At 37.6% G+C, this 21,445-nt stretch overlaps 1 protein-coding gene across 1 annotated transcript in view; it reads right to left on the minus strand.

Annotated features, from left to right (window-relative positions):
- Positions 1-75: 75 nt before the first annotated feature.
- LOC126913009 (nuclear receptor subfamily 1 group D member 2-like) overlaps positions 76-21,445 on the minus strand; it is a gene marked incomplete at its 3' end in the record, with an annotated part of 72,614 nt that continues 51,244 nt past the window's right edge. The window contains 4 exon segments of the mRNA XM_050707671.1: positions 76-766; positions 4,412-4,684; positions 6,213-6,354; positions 13,316-13,443. Coding sequence (XP_050563628.1) covers positions 495-766; positions 4,412-4,684; positions 6,213-6,354; positions 13,316-13,443 — 815 coding nt within the window.

The raw sequence follows: 21,445 nt of genomic DNA on the forward strand, positions 1-21,445 counted from the left end.
GATGGTGCCGTCCTCAAACATGATGCGGTCTGGAGTTGATAGCCCGGTGATGCGAGTCAGCCAGACCTCGAAAACCCTAGCTGCGGACGTAAAGACACACTGACAGGTACCAGATTACATTCGGGGTGCACAGCGTTGATGGTGGTGAATGATGACAGACGCAAAGCCAGAATTCGCAAGGTAATGTAATTACAGACAATCGCATACACAATTGGCTAGCGACGTACACTAATAATAAATATGTATTAAGTATTATTTTCTATGGATACTAGTCTTATAATATTTTATTGGGAATACTTCAGTATATTTACAAGTTTGATAAAGTTGTAACTTGCTGCAATCGAGCCACCTAACGTTTCACATCATATAAATCCGGACGGCAAGTTTCACAGATGACCGACGTAATAGAGTAGTGGCTGCATCAAGGTATAACTTTACTTCTAAACTTATTAATGTGCTATTCCCGCATATTCTATAGTCCACTAAAGAGATAACTAAGTCTGCGAAAACTGAGGAAGTTTCCGTTTAAATAACAAAACTGGCAAGAGTAAGTTCGCTGTGCTATCAGTTGGATAATGTTCAGTTACCTTGATGACTATCAACTGGTCATCCTGGGGTAAGCCGTGAAAGCCGGGCAAACGTTTCGCGAACTCGACGACCTGTTGAACAGCCGGGGTCATGCGGACAGCGATGTTGTGCCATAGCACGGAGCGCGCGTCCGTGGCGCGGTCCGTGGTCGAGGAGGCGGCGTCCTCGGCGCCGCTACCTGCGTCATACCAATACTATACTAACTTGTTCCAAAGACGTGTGTCAGACTCAAAGATATAAGTGCCAAGATGAAAAATTAACTTTAATAAGACTACGCATCAGTTAATCTATACTATTCAGCCTAATTTAATCATCGACACATCATTAATTTAATTGTCTACGAAAATAAGTGCTTATATGTATACGTAGGTACTTAAAATTAGGTTCTTAAATGATTTAACTTCATGTTTCATATTTGTAATAAAAAATAAACTACAATGTACATTATCTATGAATTCATAAAAGCTAAGTACTATAGTGGTAGCTAAATATAGTCAAATAAATATTGGAAGAATTTCAAAACATGATTTGATGAAATATCAACTAAACTAGCGACATAGGCGCGGTTTCACTCGCTCTGTTCGGCTTCTGTTGATCGTAGTGTGATGTTTTATAAGTGGATAGAAAAAAACAATCTCTTCAGCTATATTAAATAATAGTATCAAGTATCAAAAAATATCAACTAAATATAATATTATGTTCCATCGACACAAAGGTGTCAACACCTAAAATATAGAAGAAAAAAACAATATATAGGAACAACAGTTAGTATAGTGATCACTGCACTTCGATAGTCGATAAAAATACTTCGATAATGCATGGTGCATTGTTAGTGATAATATTTCGAAGTGACGCCTATTCACACTCCACTGGCTTGCATATGGAGCTTCGAATACTTTTTGTCTGATGGAAACATGGCGTGAGGGGAATGATCTTAAGGCTATGTACTATTTAGTATAAATTTATTGTAGCTACATATTATTATGACAATCGATTGTAAGTATATTTTTTTTTCTCGTGTCTACATGACACCATGAATAATTTCCACGTAATTTTTGCTTTATTACACGACTGCAGAATTAATCGTATTTCCAACTTAATACGATAAGCAAACGTATTAGGCGAAAAAAATCTAAATAGGTACATCGAGTATCTATATTCAAATACTTCGTTATGGTATCATATAGTAAAATAAATTAAAAATAAGGTTAGTAATAAGTAGATATCTGCTTTTATCCGTTTCGAAACCGTATCAGTCAGGCAAGTCGGAGAGCAGTCGTATGTTATCGACACGTAACGTTACTTTATAACTGACCTACGCTAACTTGAACCTAGTTCTTCGTCACAAACGGAGGTGCGAGGATAATATAAGTCTACCTACCATACTCAAGAATCAATATATCGTCGAATCAATAGTCGCAATTGTTTCATTTATCGATTAGGTATATTATTTATTTTATAAAGTACATAGTAATATGTACTATCAGCAATTTCCAATATATTACGTACTTCCTATAAATAGTGTAACTCGATCCGTCTAGTAAAACGCGCACGTTTACTTTACTCGACAAATTATATTATGAATGGATATTATAAATTGCTTAATGCGTACGTATTTCGAAATAACTAGGCTGCCGAAATGTTTAGTTTTGTAAAATTGCAACGTGACCCAAGTGTCCGCATGCAACTACAACATTATGAACGAAAAAATAATGAAAAGTGACTAGTTAGGACTTGTTAGCTGGGTCAAACAACTAACTAACTCGTCAAGTGTACTAGGTATATGCGAAGTACCTATTTCCTCTGGCACTGGCCTTACTAACAGTCAGTCCATAGTGAAAATGTGTCGAGTGCCTATATTTTCCGAATGAGGGCTCCGCGAGTCTCGTTCACCGTCCCGATAAAATGCGCCTAGTATTTCTATTCTACATTCCGATGCTTTCAATAAAACCGTACTGATAGTTTAGAAATTAATTCAAGACTTACGATTAAAAAACAAGGACTGAAAGCCAGTTATTAAAAATCCTCGCTGTTTAAACGAGAGGTGATGAATAATCGCATTAGTTAAGCTGTTGAGAGCTAAATTAAAATGCATGATGGTGTAATAGGATAGATGCACCCTTTGTGTGTGCAACGTTAATGGAAGGCTACACGGCGCTCACGGGGGCGGCGAGTGACGCCGCGCGGCGCGACATACACCCACGACTTCACAACTCCGATCATACCTCCATTAATAATATAAGCTGCGAGATACACCGTGTCATTGTCCTCTTATCGATAGACACAACCTCGTTTCCCTGCCGTCTCATGAAGGCATCTACGTACTTATTAGTTCGGAAAAATTATGTATGAATAAATATGAATCACATGCGTAAAAAGTACTTAAATAAAGAGAATTCAGCAACCAACAAGTGAAATGACGTTATACTTTGTAAAATATTTTATAAAAACAAGAAAAATCTTCAGATTGTGTTAACCATTTCAAAATTTTGAGGCGGTAGATTGAAAAAAATATGTTGTTTCTTCTAGAATGACTGTTGAGTAGCGGTGGTCTAAACTATTGATTATAGGAAATTGTTATCATTTCACGTACACTCCAACGCACACAATGTTACATGTGTAGGTTAAAAAGATCAACTGCAATTTAATCAATAGCCTCCAACTTTACAGTTGTAACCAATCGATTTTTTATTATTATTCAAAACGATTAAACGATAGTCTTTTCTATGAATGGCGAGGAACCAGCCACTATTTGTGAATGAGGAATACTGACGCTAAGTAAATTGTGCTAGTTGGGCGATCATAATCTTTCTTTAACAAACTTTAGACTTCTTACTTGCGTTTATAAAGTGGGTAATACCTACATCACCCACAAGAAAAAATCAATGAAAGAAACTCAATTATTTTTTGATAGTACTCTACATTCAAATACCCTGTAGTCGATATATTATTATTTTTTTACAATACCATGGCAATAATTGTTTTAGGTAATACCGAAAATATTAAAATTAATCGATTGACGTAAGAATCCGCGCATCAAATTACGCGTTTACTTAGGCTCTGAAGAAACACAGCTACAACTATAATGTGTTGTGGATTCGAGTAAAAAATAAATCCATCGAATTCTTAGTAGTTCTAAGTAGTAACTAGGAAAGTTATACAAAGACATCATTCCGATTAGTTTTGCCATTAAAATAATGACAGTGCTATTATTTTTATAGCCGGAACTGGGGCATTGAAGGGTGGCCTGCATATTGTATGCAATGCTCCAGGGTGCAACAGTCACTGGATTATTAATTCACCACGTTTGGTTGAGTTCGTGCAACAAGTATTGTGTTGACAATAAACCGGGGCCGGCCTACTTCGACCGTGTACATATTAAACTTACAAGAGCCAAATAACGTTTACCTACAAAAGTTTACAAATTAATAACTTATCTTAATTTAAAATCTGTGGTTTCAGGGCGATATTCCTAGGGCGCCCTACAAGCCACGCGTGCGCAATACTCCGTGATAATGTCGAACACGTTTACGAATTTTGTGTGTATAAAAATTTCACTTGAAATGTATAAAAATTAAAAATGAATGCCATTTGCACGTTTTACTTCTGAAATTATAGAAAGTAGTACTGTAGAACAAAAATACGACTAAAATAACAAATACTTACGCGTCTATCTGTAAGCGAATTACTAGATTGAGTAAATAAAACATTATAAAATTATAGGAAAGCCATGATTTTGTTCAGATTCCACATACGAGTACGTAAGCGAGTGATGACCAATATTCCTAGTATTACATTAGGAGCAGAATGAAAGCATACAGACCTTCACCTTCCGACTCCTCGACACGGATGGAGATGGGGTGCTGCTCCAGGGAGGCCCGTATTTCCTCGCTGTAAGTATTGGTGCCGCGGTGGGCAGCGGTGATGAGTTTTACTAATTCCCTCGACATTTCTTGCCTTAAAAGCTGTGCTTCCAAAGGATCCGTGGGGGGGATCGTGGTGGCGCTGGTGTGGACCGGTCGCTTGGAAGGTTCGGGCAGGCTGTCTGCTGCGGAGGGCTCTCGGGGTCTCTTCGGTACTCTGCCGTATCGTACGGCTGGGGAGAAGGGCCACATTATAAGCACGTAGTCGCAGCGCCCGCGCCGCTCGCGTATCGTACGAGTACCTATATGTACAGCGGTGCAGCGGTGCACCTCGCGCGCCGCTATGCACTCGAATGGGCTCGATTCGACAATTGGAAAATAGGTGCGACTGCGACTATTTGTACATTGACACCGCTGCGTTTCTGCGTCGCGTCGATTGTAATTTCCTGTTGGATATTAATTGCGATTCTCCTGAACAGATTGGCCTGGGAATCTAGGTTGTATGCCATAGTTGGGTAAGCTTAGATGCCTACTGAGCTTCGTTTTAATTGAGTACTATGATATTATAAATCGATTGTCGTGGCCCTGTGTGGTGAAGTTATCACTTCAACAGGTACCCTTGGACATGTAACAACTACCGACTGGGTTCGATTCCCCACTCGTCAGGTAGAGTACAATTCAGTTTATGTAATGATTATTGAAATACTTAGTGCAAGGACAAATCTTGCAATTATATAACAATAAATTCACTTCGTGTTATACATATGAGTCCATGTATATTATAGTAGTCTATTCATAATATTAACTACATATAATAGCGATAAGAATCGGTAACAATTTCTGCAGACTTATTTCAGGGCGCAAAGTACGTCAAATTAAACGTAACTTCATTGGTCGGGGGTAGTCTTGTAGTCGTAGCGGCAACTACTAAGGCGTCTCGGCTTCGATTCTCGATCACATGAAATATTTTTGAGTTCTTTAGTTGTGCAATACTCTCAGTAAATTTCATAGGTCGGTGTATTGTATTTTATGGTTACAATGTAATAATAAAATAATGTACCATGTGTATTAGGTATACTTATAGATGTATGTATAAGGTGGGTGTCACGTAATAACGGCGCCCCAGTCAAAAGTTTCAGAGAATAAATTTTTATGATATTTTGCAACTACCTACAAAATATGATTATTACAAATATAGTTAAAAACTTGGTAAATAGAAAAAATCACGGGTTTGACGAGCTGAAGCAAGCAACACCTACAAACGTAGGTGTTCTTAGTTCCATAGCTTGTTGGCACAATGCCAGAACCCGTCCACTTAATTACCGACAATTTTGAGTAATTCGGTAAATCCGATAATATTTTCCTCAATCTGGAAATCGATCCCGAGACTGCCTCGGCAGACGCTCTGGCGACTACTGTACCGACGGTTAAAGTAATATTGTAATTACAGTAACAGGCAACCACTAACTGCACTGAAACCGTATTCTTCGTAAAATTATTAAAAAAAGGGTATTTGGCAACTTTTGCTCGTCAATGTAATTAGTACCTAAACTAGTCGGATTAAGTCACAGTTTACATAAAACACATTTTAAATATCGAGAACCTGATAAATTCGAACTAAAAAAAAAAAAAAAACTAATCTGAAAGCCCATCCGTACTTTGTACTTAACAGTATGAGGGTAATTTTGAAATCGTTGTTAGTTAAAAATATTCCGATGAATTAAAAACTTTTTTGCAGTCAATAAAATGTAAGGTACTTACAGTCTTTGCTCATGCCAACAGCTAGGCACTTCTTGAATCTGCAGAACTGGCACCGGTTCCTGTTCAGGCGGATGACCAGACACTTGCCGTCGCGTAGGCACCGGTACTCGATTTGCTTCTGAATACTACGCCGAAAGAACCCCTGTGACCGGACAACATTAAAACAAATCAGTATATTACCTCCACAAAATATTACACATTCATAAAAAAAAATATATAAAAAAAACAAAAAAAAACTCGTCAAAAAGTTTCAAAACTAAACTAAAATCTTGAATAGTATAGTTCGAAGTTTAAAAAGTATCACATCACTGACTGAATATTAAAATAAAATTAAAAAAAGAATGTGTTAACAAAGTGACTAACACTCAACACCGAGGTCTGATCGCAATATGAGCACTGGAGACGGAGGAGCTGTCCATTAGGTAGCTATGCCGAAGGCTTTATGGCACAGAGCTCAGTTCGCACAACGACATCGACGGGGCGCAGGGCGGTAACTTGTATGGTAGGGTTCCCTAGCGAACTCAATTATCTATGCTGCTAACTGCATGCTCTGTTTACCCACTTTGACAACCCTAGTTTAACGTCATTTTTATTCAAAACACTTTGTTCTTTATTCAATAATTTGTGACGTCAAATATTCGTAATTTTTTTATTAACCATAGATTATAGAATATGTTTTTTTGAATTAAATATATGGCTTATTGTATTTTGGTAGGTATATTTGTTAATTGTAGTTTTAGTAATACCGTCAAATGATATTATATTATCCAAAACAGCAATAGTAGACATAGAAATACGTCTACTGTTTTTAATGTGAATTTACACGTGGCTGCAGATTGATACATATTTAAACAGAAATCGATACAATATTAGCTACATTGCATAACGGAGGCGTAGATATATCATGAATGGACGCCATTTCTTTGAATATTTTATTATTATACTGCAAGTAACTGAACCTATGCTATGCTATTTCTGCGCAACGTTTGCAGGTAATTAGGAAAGTTGTAGCCTTGTATTGAATAAGTCTTGTAACTAATCCCGGGGCCCGGTATTGTCAATTTCGAGAAGGAAATAAAATGAGATCCCAATGAGCAACATTACTGCAGCACGGCGAACAACTTTTATTTTTTACAAACTACAGACGGGGTAAAAACTTCCCGTATTTACAGACATCTAAAGCCTGGCTGGCCTGGCTCAGGCCACTGCGTGGATATTCATCTAAATTGATATTTTCTGAGATAATTCAATTTCACGACCTACGTGGACATTACGAGAATACAACGCTAGGATTGCGGGGTATTCTTACATTTCTTGCCGGAAGAATTTTATTACTTTCAAAATAAAAAATTAGGTACAATGATGAAATACATGTCTCATACCATGTTTAACCAGTAAATAATAATGTCAGGAACATAAACGAAATGCGAATTAATGTGAATGAGGAGTTGGTAGCTGGCTCTGCGGGTATTGCACGTGAACGTGATCCCCATTAAATGTGGGTGTCACGCGGCGGCTAAACATCCCGCGGTCACGTGACCGGCCAGGCACTCCGCCACAGGCCCCAAGTATTTTTGTATTGTCTCGAACCCTTATACCGGCCGAATTATGAACCAACTTGTGGAAAATATTAAGGGAAAACTGTTCAGAAAGTCAAGCAACAAGTTACTACTTTGTTAGAAAATAATTTGTACGAGTATTCAACACTGGGTCAAGTTCACGTAAAGATTCTTTGCCTCGTTGAACTTTAATTTGAAATTTTTAAACCTTACAGTTGGATTGCGACACATATACGGTAACAAGGTTTCTTTTAAATGTTATGAATTTCTTTAAGTTCCGTAGTATTGAGGTAACGTTTTAGCAACACTCGCCTACATTTATAATCTTATTGAAATCTGTGTCAGCCTATTGTCAGGCTACAGGGAGACGGCACTGTATATATTACCATAATATATAGATCAGCATTTGTTAGAGTTACCTTAAGGGAATCACTTGAACGGGCACGGAGTCAACAGTCTCTGATGTTATTTAGTACCGAACAAAGCACAGAACACTTCGTAAATAGTTAATGTGGACGCAATTACACGCGGGAACTGATTAGCTCGGTTTCTTACTGCACGGTACATTAATGTGTACTCTGACTACTGCACGGCCTCCGGTGGTACCTATGGATATCGCACGTCAGCTGACCAGGGATCCGCTTACAACGTGCTAAAAACTAATTCAATTTTCGCAAGCCCCTGCAAACCCATCCGTGTAATCATTACCGAGGATATTATTACATCTGATCAGCACATTGTTCGAGTTGCAAATGGTGTTTTACAATTATGACAAATATAATATAATATTTCTTTTATTTATCAAAGGACTTTGACTCTTATAAACATCGTCCAGTTAAAATTACAGTAGATTATAAAAATAACTTAATAGCTACTATTGGTCTAAAGAGTATATCTACAAACTTACGGTCTACAATGGTATAACATTTTTCCCCTATCTTAAATTGGGGAAGTACCTATGAATGCTGTTCACAATCATCATCATCATCAGCTGACATGAACAACATCATCTATCACACGACATACATCACAATTTGGTGATGGACCCTTTTTATTGAACAATAAAACTTATTTGATCGAGCGAAACCTCAAATAAAAATAGATATGTTACGGTAAATCTGATTAATTGAATATATACCGTATGTATAATAACCTCATGTTTTGGTAAATGTGAATAATCGATCGAAATTTATTACTTTTAGTAGTAATTATTAATAATTCACGACACATATTGGTGAAAAAAATAATATCAATATAAACCCATTTTTTTTTGACCAGCAGGTATTTATTTATAATATTAAACGCAGTTTTACGATTATAAATCAGAACTCACTTGTAGTTACTTTAAAACGAAAGGCCAACAAATTCACATATTCTGAACTAGAATATTGAATAGTGCCCTTCTAGGGCACATTTATCTGGGCTCTCAGGGTGAGGCACTGGTTTTGCGCGCGCCTCAGAGTCATCAGACCGCCACAGATGGGGCTCAGTAGGGCTGATGGCTGATCCGGAGCTGCGGTCTACCTAGCGGGTTCACCGGGCCTCCGGGTCGAAAAGCAGGAGTAGGAACGGGGTGGTTTTTACTCAGTAAAAGTCTGACACTCCGTCTCGCTTCGCCAAAAAGGACACATTTATCACAAAATTAACGATAAAATTCTTTTAAAAATCAAATCTACCATCAAACTTATGCAAGAAAGTCTTTCGTGGTACATAAAATTGTAACAAAAATAAAATTAAACAATTATTGTTTCATTAACAAAATCAACACGAATCCTAAAAGCAATCATCAACAATCATATTTGGTTTGCCTGTAAATCTTCTGTAGCACCTATAAATGCAACAAATAAAAATTTCAACAAATATTGGTTGTGCAAGTACAATATAATGACGTTTAAAGTGAAATAAAAATAACATCTTGGCCACTTATTACATTTATCACTACTAGGGTAAAACTATTAATAATATAACCGACAAATTTGATTAATTTATCACTCTTACCTCGAGTTGCGGTAATTATTAATAATCATAGATAATTATTAATAATTTTCAATTAATCACTCTTACCGTAACAGATACAATTTGAAAACGGACTTTACTAACACGTTACTGTTCCTTTGTTTTCCTCTTTGCCTCCAAGAGGAGGTATTGTCCAGACGTAAACGAGATGATGACAGAAAATTGCAATAACTGCATACGAAGGCTACAGAGTACTTGTGTCACTGGAATTAGACCAGACGATATTGCGTTTAATAAGTTAGTGCTAGGACCGGTGCGGTCAGTGAGACCCCTTGAGCTGGAGTGTCAGCTTTTCAAGCACCACTTCAGTTTTAATTACAACGCACTGTTGATACCACTAGCACGGGCTTACTGGCAATCCCAATCCAGATGTTTTTCAATGAGATACTAACCCGACACCCGATTTGTTCTAAGTACTCCTGTACTAAGTTTGTACGCGACAGTTCTAAACTTGTCTATAGCATTTCCAACAGTAAATAAAAACAGTCAACAACGATTTTGTATTTACAAATAGATTGTCGTAATACGACCACTATCGTATCCTATAAATACGTTTTCAAGAATTCAGCTTTCAGGCGCCTTACTTCTCTTACATATTCTATTAGACAATTAGTTGGTACATCGATGCGGCATTAACCAGGGCAGCGCATAGCGCGGTAACTCAACATTACATTAAAAATACAAAGTGTAGGTACTCGCAATAATTATCGGGGGATAGAAAGCGGTTGTTACTATTGTTGTAATTCATAATAGGTACATTTGATGCAGCGACGTCAGTTGTGCATTTTACATTCGTACGCCTATTGATACGAGTATTCTTTAGTTCTAATTCAATGTTGACAATATTTACGGTGGTTTAAATAAAAGTAGTAACAATGTCACGCCACTGGCTTCTGTAGGGGTAGGCGAGTATATCATTAAGTGCGCAACTACGACGTAACTAGACATTACGTTTAAGGTCTCTGGAACAATATACAGGATACTGTAATGTTCGGCCACGTCACTCACTGCGAATGTATTTACTATATTTCTTGAACCATCGCCGCATTGTGAATCTAGCAAAATTCAACTTTATATAGTATCTATTTCAGTTGCATTTGTAATGTCGTCATTAGTCGGGTTTGCAATTATTTTACGCTGACTCTGTTTGAACAACCGACACGTTGCCTCACTAGCACGTGTTCTATTTTAAACCAAACAATTTAATGAACTGCTAGAATGCATTCTGCACTTCATTGTGCATAGTTTAATTATTATTATATCCAAGTATGTTTAGGTTAACAGAATGTAGGTGAGGAGTGCCGGAGGCTTGGACAGGGACAATATTAAATTTCTCAGGGAGTATAAGCAGCGGCTCGCGTAAATTGAACTAAGCTTCCCATAAGTATATCACAGCGACTTAATTGAGTTTATTTTAAGTTTATCTTTATAATATGTTAAGAAACTAGCCGACCCGGCAAAATTCGTACCGCCTCATACACTTTTTTCTCCCCTTTTAAACCTTCCTTCCTGGACTTTCACAAATAATTCATGACCGAAATTTGCCAAGTCGATCCAGCTTTTCAAGACTTTTAACGAGACTAACGAATAGCCATTGATTTATAGATATACCTATAGATATATTTATTAGTGATTTACCGTAACTTATTGTTACATATATATACATTCTGCGCCTACCTACAGTTATGTGATTATGTATGTATATGTAAGGTACAATTTTGTAGATACCCGCAACGTTTCAAAAATGTAAGACTGTTTTCTAAGTTAGAAGATAAGAGTAGATGTATTTTTTTGAGATCATCAGAAGCAATCAGAATACAAGTAAAGATGTTAGCTATTTAATACATTAACTTTGCAAACAAAACATATTCTTACACGACATAAGTTTTAAATTCATAAATAATAATAAACCTGTAAGTGATATATGGTCATACATTGTACGTACATACAGAATACAGAATCGAACCCATGACATTAGACACCGATACACCCACGCACTTTCCTATAGTGTAAAAATGTTTACGTCACCGTCCATTGTTTGAATTAATTAAAGAATAAAATAAGGGCCGTATTGTTGCTAATGTACCTGTGACAGTGTCTTTGTGGATGAAATCTATTGAAACTGAATCGACGTCATTGGACTGAAGATTTCTGAGAATTACTAATGCATTCTTCATTTATCTGACATTAAAAGCGAGAAAATATAATGCTGTCATTCCTTTACAATTTTACCCTTTTCTAATTAATATTATTTTTTTGTGTTTTGTGTCAATAATACCTATATTTTTTTTGTCTATTACAATAATAATATTATTGATTCTAATTGTAATTCTATGTTGATTTGTATCTCAATTTCATATAATTATAAAAATGTTAACTGGATTTGTAGCAACTTGGCAATGTATTCAAAAGTCAATAATTTTGCATGCCGTAAGGCAAAATGTATCAGGATTCTACATAAGTTAAATAACATCTTATCTGTTACCTACATTTTTGGCAAATAAATAATTTCCTTCTTTCTTTCTAGGTAATTTTAGTACTTAGGGGTTTGGTATCAGAATGTATGAGTATCGATTATTGAACTGTAACATGATGATAGGATGCCCAGTGCGTACACCGCCATGATTGACTTTACAGGACTTTGACAAATGACTGCCTCGGATAGCCTTCGTCTATGTGAACCATGTTCCGAGTAACGGATGAGCCACTATCCATTTGGTTACTAGATTCGTGACATGTTAAATACATACATAGATACGTACTATTATAATGTGTGCAAACTGAGCTCGGTATGAGTTATACTCCCAGGACGTTAAGGTATCATTAAATAAAGAAACAGAACCATGTTACTTCACAAGACATATTAATTAATAAATTGCGCACTTACCTATTTTCATTGCAAGGAAGACACGCAGCCGTAGGCTAGCTCGCAGTAGTAGCACGGTGTCACTTACTACTAGATACTTGAAGAGTTTTAACCTAAGGTGTCACTCACCAAAAATGACTGCTTCGTTGTCTGACTGCCGAGTATGATGTTGGGCCATTTTATTTAGTTTATCGATATTTCCATTCTCCTACCTCCATGTCTGTGAGTCTAAAGACCTCAGCAGAATTTAACAATAAGATTTATAACATAACTGGTAGCAATGGGTGCAGGTGTAATATAACTGTATATAATATACAGCGTGAATTCTAAATAAACGCTTTCCCGCTGCTAATGGATTAGGAGTGTATAAGGGTAGATCGGTTGCACCGCAGAAGAACCCGCTATAAAATTCTCGCTGCATATGCATGTGTGTGTAAGTCCGTCTCTGGCTATTTTTGGCTAATTTCCGTACAGTGGTGGATTAAGCAAGCTCTGGGCCTGAAGCTGAGGAACACTCAATCTTAAAGTTACACTCAAACAATTAGTTTAGAGCCGAAGCAGGTCCGGTTGGGTGAGGAGTGTCGGTCGGTGGCGCACGTCTCAGGACCCGTGCGAAGGTTGACGCTGCGTGGTTAATCCGTCACTGGATGTGTGCGTCTTACCTTACATCCCTCACATGATGTTACGCCGTAGTGATAGCCTGAAGCTTTATCACCACACACCTTGCAAGGGGTAGCTGCCTTTGTGACGGTGCCTGAGGTCGCGCTGTCTGCCGAGTACGAAGAAGGGTCTGTTGACAAACATACACTATTTAACACACAACTATCTAAAGGAAACATGTTCAACGCTGAGCAAACACCTTGGGAGGAGCATAGGCACATTTATTCAGCTCAGATTGTTTTTAGTCACACATATACAGCTCCACTTTTATCAGCCGCGTAGAGCGTTGTTAGAATCAGGAAAGCCGTTATAGTGCGCAGTTTTCGACGTACCGAAAATATGTCTACATACTAATTTGTAATGTAATAATTTAAATTTCTTAGTAGGTATTTTTAAATTGGAAATATTTTAGCCATAGTTGTTATTATTATTCAATTTATTTATTGTATGTTTAGCCGTGGTCGTTCCACTGCAGGGCAACGGCCTCCCTACCCTCCTTCCACTCCTCTCTATGCAGAGCTTTCTGCGGCCAATCCTTATCATAGGCGTCAAGTTTGTCCCGCCATCTCCTTCTGGGCCTGCCGCGACGTTGAGTGGGCTCCACTCAGTTGAGAGTTTTGCCCACCGCTCGTCCGACATTCAATTTATATACGTACATATAATTTTAGTTTATTTTATTATGTTTAGATTTTTTTTTGTGTTTGTCAAATATAGTCAGTTATGTTTGTACTCCGCTTTCACTGAAATGCTTATTTTTAAGTATGTATATTTTTTTTTTAATAATAAAGCAATGCGTCTTACATTCCATATTCTTCAATATATGTGTACTTATGTGTAAGTAAGTACGTTTGTTCAGATGGAATCTTACAAAAGAGATGATGACAGGTTTTGATAATTAAAAATCTATTTAGTTTGTCAGTTTGTCAGTTAGGTAATGAAAAAATATTAAACACGCATTTACATATAAAACGCACCAAGAAATAATGTCACGCGTTATTTCAAATCAATATATCTTCGAAAGTATTTGTTTCCTTAAGAAAATAAAAAATACATAACTAATATTTAAAAATAATTTAGGAGACGGAAATTACTTCAAAATAAAAATTTATCATCTACCTTAACTTTTATGTCTTGTAACGTGTAAGTAACGGCTACATGCAGTCACAGGTTCGATGTTGCAGTGCGCGTCTCTGATACAGCGACTGCACCTGACAAAATTCGCTTTGAGCGACCTTTCAACATTTAACAAGTTTCTTTTCGATTTCCGTTCCATGAAGTTAAATATCTGCGGAGGACTGCACCGCCGAAACAAATCAAAATTTTGAAGAAAAATTTTAAACGAGAGGAAATTAAATATCTCTGCTATCATACGAAAGAGATACAAATTGAATTCACTCGCGTATCTGTCCTCTCCTGTGTAGTTTCCAATTAGTTAGTTAGCGGCCATGTTTGCAGTGCGGCCCAATTTGCAGTGTCTTGAAATCAATTTCATGGGGGCGACGTGCGCGCCGTCCACAAAGTTACGTCAGCTGCACGACCACAAAGGATATCACTCATTGTTACGTGAACTGGCAGAAGTTAGCCCAGAGCCCCCGATCCCGTAAAGAAAAACGTTGGAGAGGGCGCTGTGATAATCTTTTTTTTTTAAACCAACTTGTCTCTCGAGCCCGCAAGTTGGGTTTGTTTTCATCTGAATACCTATTGCTTTTTAATTAACAAAGTTTGTGTTGTGGTCGTCAGGAAGTTTAAGACGCCTTCTCATGCATGAAAATGCGACGGCAAGCACTAATACGACCTTTTCATTGTATAAATACGGATTAAAAAAAGAACTAAATTTAGAGTTAAAGATTCCTAATTTTGTCATACACTCAGTAAGCGACCGCTCATCAAAAGTCTAAGGCACTTCGACAGTAGAAAAGCTTAGTGTTTATTGTATGAGTCAAGGAAAAACTTAAATAATATTGTACTGAGAATTACAATTACTTTGACGAGGAAAGGCGTTACTCGTTGGTTTACTAATATTAGTATTTTATATTAGGATTTACTTACGATTCGGCTGTGCTATGTGTTGTTCTATTAATTTTTAAATATAAATAGAAAAGGCTTTAAAAATGTTACTGGTTTCCGAAAAGTGGAAGGTACCGGGAAGAAAATGTAGAACGATCTACAAATCATATTAAAAAACATAACCCTCCTTCTGGCGCAGTCGGGTAAAAACAGTCTCGTAACTCAATTATTCCACCGTTAAAATTTGTGAAGTTGTGAGTAATTAGTTGTAAACTATATACAATGCAACCACAGCAAAGAAAACCGCAGCAGACAAATACGAAATTACACGTGACTACCGCACAGACCAAACTATTCAATAATTCCAACAGGGGAACTACATTCGGTATTTTCAATTAACCACAAAATAATTTTGCTTTTAACTGCGACTGTGCGGAATAAATGTGGCTGTCACATCCAGTAAAATACATTTAGAATCGTTTGTAGAAGTTAGGATATCAAAGGTGGTCGAGGTGACGCTGTCATACTTGGCTGCATACCGACGCGGGGCCCGTGAGAGAACAAACCTCCTCACGCCCCAGCCGTCGCGAGAGACACTCCGGGCGTCAGAGATCGCGGGACGATCTCCGGCCACTGTAAGTGCGGGTCTGCGGACGGCGAGCAAGGGTAGCTCACCGCCCGAACAGAACCAGACCCGTGCGTGCGGCGCGTCGCGTTCCGCGCGTGCCTCAAAGAGCCATCAGACCACCACAGATGGGGCCCAGTAGGGCTGATGCCTGATCCGGAGCTGCGGACTACCTAGTGGGTTTACCGAGGCTCCGGTTCGTAAAGCAGGAGTAGGAACGGGGTGGTTTTTAGTCAGTAAGAGTCTGATACTCCCTCTCGCCTCGCCCAAGGCGAGAAAAGTCATTGGATGATTTTCCACCCTCAAAAAAAAAAGGCTGCATACCGACCGCCACCCCTGGCAGGAGCTTGTGACGGACTCATATAATATTACATGAACTGATGAACTTGTTCATCAACAAAGCCACCAACATCAACGCACTAATTAGTTAGTATCCATGTCTACGTGTGGTGTACAATACTAATTATTTTTTGGGCAACCCTCTCTGAATATACTAACATGGAGTTTAGTAATTTGCGCGCTTGCCCTGAAAATGCAACGGCAGACGGAGTACGTACATATCGGTTTATGTGGTTAATACTTCAATCCAGGAACAATAGGTTTATTGTTTAGTTACATAAGTATGGTATGAGGGTTTAGGGGCCTTTGGGCTCCTGAGTAATGGCTGCACGTCCACTCACTAATGAATCCCCTTCCTGTCCGTTCTGCAAAATATTGACGTAGAGTTAGGTTATTAGGAGTCTCCGGAGCTGCGGACAACGTAAAAGGTTACCGGGGCTCCGGCTCAAAGCAGGAGAAGGAACGGGGTAGTTTTTAGTCAGTAAGGAGTATGACACTCCCTCCCGCCTCACCAAAGGCGGAAAAATCATTGGATGATTTTCCCCCCTCAAAAAAGTAAAAGCTGATGTTGGACGTAAGTTAAGATACGTAACACATATTAACTTACGTCCAGGCTAACCTGGAGCTGATCTAATTTTAAACAATCAGCATACAAGGCCAAGTGCCTGGAATACTTAGCTTTGAGCTGTAAACAATACATTAAGACAAAAGTTAGCTGTGAAAATATTGTCAGGTACCTTCTATTCGATAATGAAATTGCAGGATTCTGAGACTTGCATGTCAAAGTCAAAGTTATTTATTACAATTAAACCAAAAATAATTACTTTTGAAATGTCAATAAATAAATATTATAGTTTGTCAGTCTGTCCGTCAGTGAAGCTAGGTGCTGGATTAGATTTCATCAAACAATGTACCTGAACTTTTTTAGCGGATTAGATTCAACTATAAACTTTTCTTTGCGTTTCATTTAGTTTGAAACGAATTGCTAATATTTGATATGGCATAGACGGGGGGATTCATATTTTATTTTTGTTAAAAAATGTACATTGTTGGACTCCAGGGATTTACAGTCGGAGCTTTTAAAAAGCTTAGAATAGAGTGCGGATTACCTGTTATGTTTTTATTTTTTATTGTAAAGCTCGTTACTATTCACTTCAATTTTATTAAATTTCGAAGTATTTGAAATGTATTTTTTTATGTTACGTTAATTGATTAATTTTAGATGTTAACAAGACAATCTGTTTAAGTTTTTACCCGACTGCCAAGGAAGGGTTATGTTTTTCGCGCGTATCTTGTATGTATGAGCCTAATATTCTTTATTACCTCATTTCTTCGAAACGGCTTGATGGATTTCGACAATCAGGGCATCGTTGGATTCGTCTTAATTACCCAAGTGTTCTTAGATATGTGACGTAAAACAAAAACCAACATGGCGGCCGTGAGGCGCCCTAGAGAGAAGTAAATAAAAATTAAAAAAAATATTTGCTACTATATGGGTATCAAATTAAAGAGCTCATCATGAGGATTCCAAAATGGTATATCACTGATATATAGAAAAAAAATACTATGTGCAATTAGGTTCTTTATTATCCAAACCACAGAACAGAGAAAAATCTTCTCTATTCTGTGATCCAAACTAAATACTCGTATAGGTACTACGCGACGCGATTGACTAGCGGTTTCTGAACTGTCGTTTCGTGTCGCGGGTGAAATCTTGAGAAACACATAGCCGTATTATAACTAACTAAAAAGTGTTAAATAAAAATAAATAAATTAAAAAACCCGACTGCATAAAATACACTTTAAATAAAAACTGAAAAGTAAAAAACAAGCTTAGTCTAAAAGTGTAGATAGCAATGCTATTACCACAAAATTAAATAATTTCATAATCAATACACAAAAAATAATAATCTTATGCGAAACATAATTGAGTGTAACAGTCGGGACCCATTAAATAAACTAGACTAAAATCATTCAATATGGGTCCCGACTGCAGTCGGGTTTTTTAATTTTTTTGTCTATTAGATATACAACGTGTAACAAAATACCCATATACATCAAGAAGCCCTGATGAATACAGGTTGAATAGAATCTCTACACAAAGTTTCAGCTTAAAATACGTTTAAAAAAATTAGTACCAAATACTTGATATCGCATAGTTCTTGATTTCAAATCATATAAACGTGTGGAACACTCGCTAATATTACGAAACATTTCTTCTGTCAATCTGATCGCCTAGTACCTATCTACCTAATTTTGATTCTTTTCTTGATTTGAAAAATTCATATCTTGGTACCATGAAAACATGAGTTTAAAAAACCCTTCCCGTATCGTTTGTTATGCTATCTAGAAACCGTGCACCCCTTTTTGTTACACGTTGTATATAGTAGTATTATTTTGAAATAAATTAGACTTTTTTATTGGTCTGTATTATTGGCAAAACTATTCTAAACCAGGGTATATGAATGGACATTATGGGAACTAATATCGGAAAATCATGTTAGATATTCCGTGTGTTTCAGACATGTGCAATCTGTATCTCGGATGAGCCTTTGAGCCCCGTCATCGTGTGTCTGTCGGCCATGACAGCAAGACAGCTGCCTTGCCCAGATACCGCATCGGGTTGCATCAAGCATCGCACTCGACAGAGCAACGTATTATAGCTATGGAGTAAGCTGAGTACTGCTTAAAACTAATAATTATTAGTAAGGAGCGCGTCGTTCATTCCGCGTCAAACTGTTTAAGTAGGTCCAGGCAGATTCAAATTTAAATTTTCTTAAACCTTCTACCTGATTGCTCATACTGCCAATTAAATATTGATCAGCATAGATTCTGCCTGGAGCTTCAAAACAGCAAATTTAATTGGATTAATATATTTCGAAACGGTCAAACAAAGGCCCAATATAATCCCTACAACAAAAAATCTAATTATAAAATGGACATTTCATTTGCAAAGTGACAGGCCTGAGGCGTCGCGTCGCGTAGCGGCGTGTCGCATCGTCGGATCAAGCTTTGTCACATCACAAATGCAACAAAACAAGCAAAAGTGAGACATCACTTTTCATCTTAATTATTTTAAAAGCCAAAAGACAATTTTTGACTTTCATATGTCCAGTAAAATTGTTATTCTGTTTTTCAAGAACGGTTCCCTTTTTTTACATAATTTAACGTCACACGAAATGTATGCACCTACGCAACAGACGGTTGAGGTTTTGGTTGCACCTAAAATGCGATTATACGCTGTTGCTACGCATAGCTATTGCGCAGAAGATGTAAGAAATTTATCCATAGGTAAAGAAGTCGATAAAAAAGCCATTACTTAATAAACTGACATGGTCACTTAGTACTATCATTAGAACTTACACTTACGGAAACCTACAAAGACTAATACAATAACACATGGTAAGTATTCCCCGTTTTTAGTTCTAAATGAAAGCCATTACTTTCTCATGATAGTGTTTAATGTAACGTACGATAAACATTACAGAATGCCAGAAAACTGACCTGTTTAATTAGTTATGGATTCAAAAGACCTCGCCTCGTCCATGCAGGCACAAAATGTTTACCTGCGTATGTGTGTGTGCGTTTTGCTCAATTATACAGCAGACGCGATCGATGCACAACATGAATTGTTAATTCAATCTGTATGACATATATGTATCACACACACATATGTGCAGTCTCTTACAGCTGAATTTGGATTTGAATTTCGGATATGCTCGTGCTAAATGAATAATTAGGACTCTTTTTTTTTTTTTTTTGAGGGGGGAAAATCATCCAATGACTTCTCCCGCTTTGGGTGAGGCGGGAGGGAGTGTCAGACTCTTACTGACTAAAAACCACCCCGTTCCTTCTCCTGCTTTGAGCCGGAGCCCCGGTAGCCTTTTACGTTGTCCGCAGCTCCGGATCAGGCATCAGCCCTACTGGGCCCCATCTGTGGTGGTGTGGCTCTTTGAGGCGCGCGCGGAACGCGACGCGCCGTACCCACGGGTCTGGTTCTGGTCGGGCGGCGAGCTACCCTTGCTCGCCGTCCGCAGACCCGCACTTACGGTGGCCATAATTAGGACTCTTTTTTTTTTTTTTTTTTTTTTGAGGGTGGAAAATCATCCAATGACTTCTCGCTTTGTCAGACCTACTGACTAAAAACCACCCCGTTCCTACTCCTGCCCGTCGAGCCGGAGCCCCGGTAAACCCGCTAGGTAGTCCGCAGCTCCGGATTAGATAATTAGGACTCTGCCCTTCGCTTTCAGCCTATAGAATGGTCTTCCTATATGTGATGTGGTCCGCGGCTGCGGACAACGTATTAAAAGGTTACCGGGGCTCCGGCTCAAAGCAGGAGAAGGAACGGTGTGGTTTTTAGTCAGTAAGAGTCTGACACTCCCTGCCGCCTCACCCAAGGCGGGAGAAGCTACTGGATAATTTTCACCTTTCAAAAAAAAATTGTGATGTGGCATGTTGAGTATGCAAGTTTAACCCAAAATTTATATTTCGGTCAAACTCGAAATATTTTAATGCACTTGGTTATTGGACAAAATCATTGATACGTAAGTAAATAACACGTTTGTTCAAAGTTGCATATGCATAGAAAGGGACAGAATTATTTCAGAACTTGCAAAGTTCAGTACCTATATTTTGAAGCAACTTAAAATTTCAGACTACTTGATCATTAAAACATTCGGTAATTTGATTTTAAAAGCCCTGCGAGTTTCGAATTAACGAATATTGACTTTACATGTATGAGTTCCAGTGGACACTATTTTTGTAAAATTAAATTAGTGAAAATAGAGCATAAGCGCACGGAATAAATTGTTTAAAAATATTCACGTCACTTCCCTTTAGTCAAAAAATATTTATCATTTTCGTGAAATATTTCGTAACTTAGTTAAAAAAAGATTTAAAGTTAATATTATTTTATCGATGCAAGCGTATCGATGACACGCGTTATTTTATATTTCAACCTACATGCAAAATTGGAGTTTATTTTTGTATATAGTAAATTACTTATTTTTTTGAAAGTAATATTATAGATATAGCGTTGCATGGTTTCAAAAATGATTAATGTTGACCGTCGTGGTAACTGTTATGGAAGAATTTCAAGAAGATTTAACTCTAATAACTCTTATGGAAGAATTACAAGAATGTTTAACTTAAAGTCTTTTTA

Source organism: Spodoptera frugiperda, unplaced genomic scaffold (genome assembly GCF_023101765.2).
Source record: "Spodoptera frugiperda isolate SF20-4 unplaced genomic scaffold, AGI-APGP_CSIRO_Sfru_2.0 tig00001243_1, whole genome shotgun sequence".
Lineage (NCBI taxonomy): Eukaryota > Metazoa > Arthropoda > Insecta > Lepidoptera > Noctuidae > Spodoptera > Spodoptera frugiperda.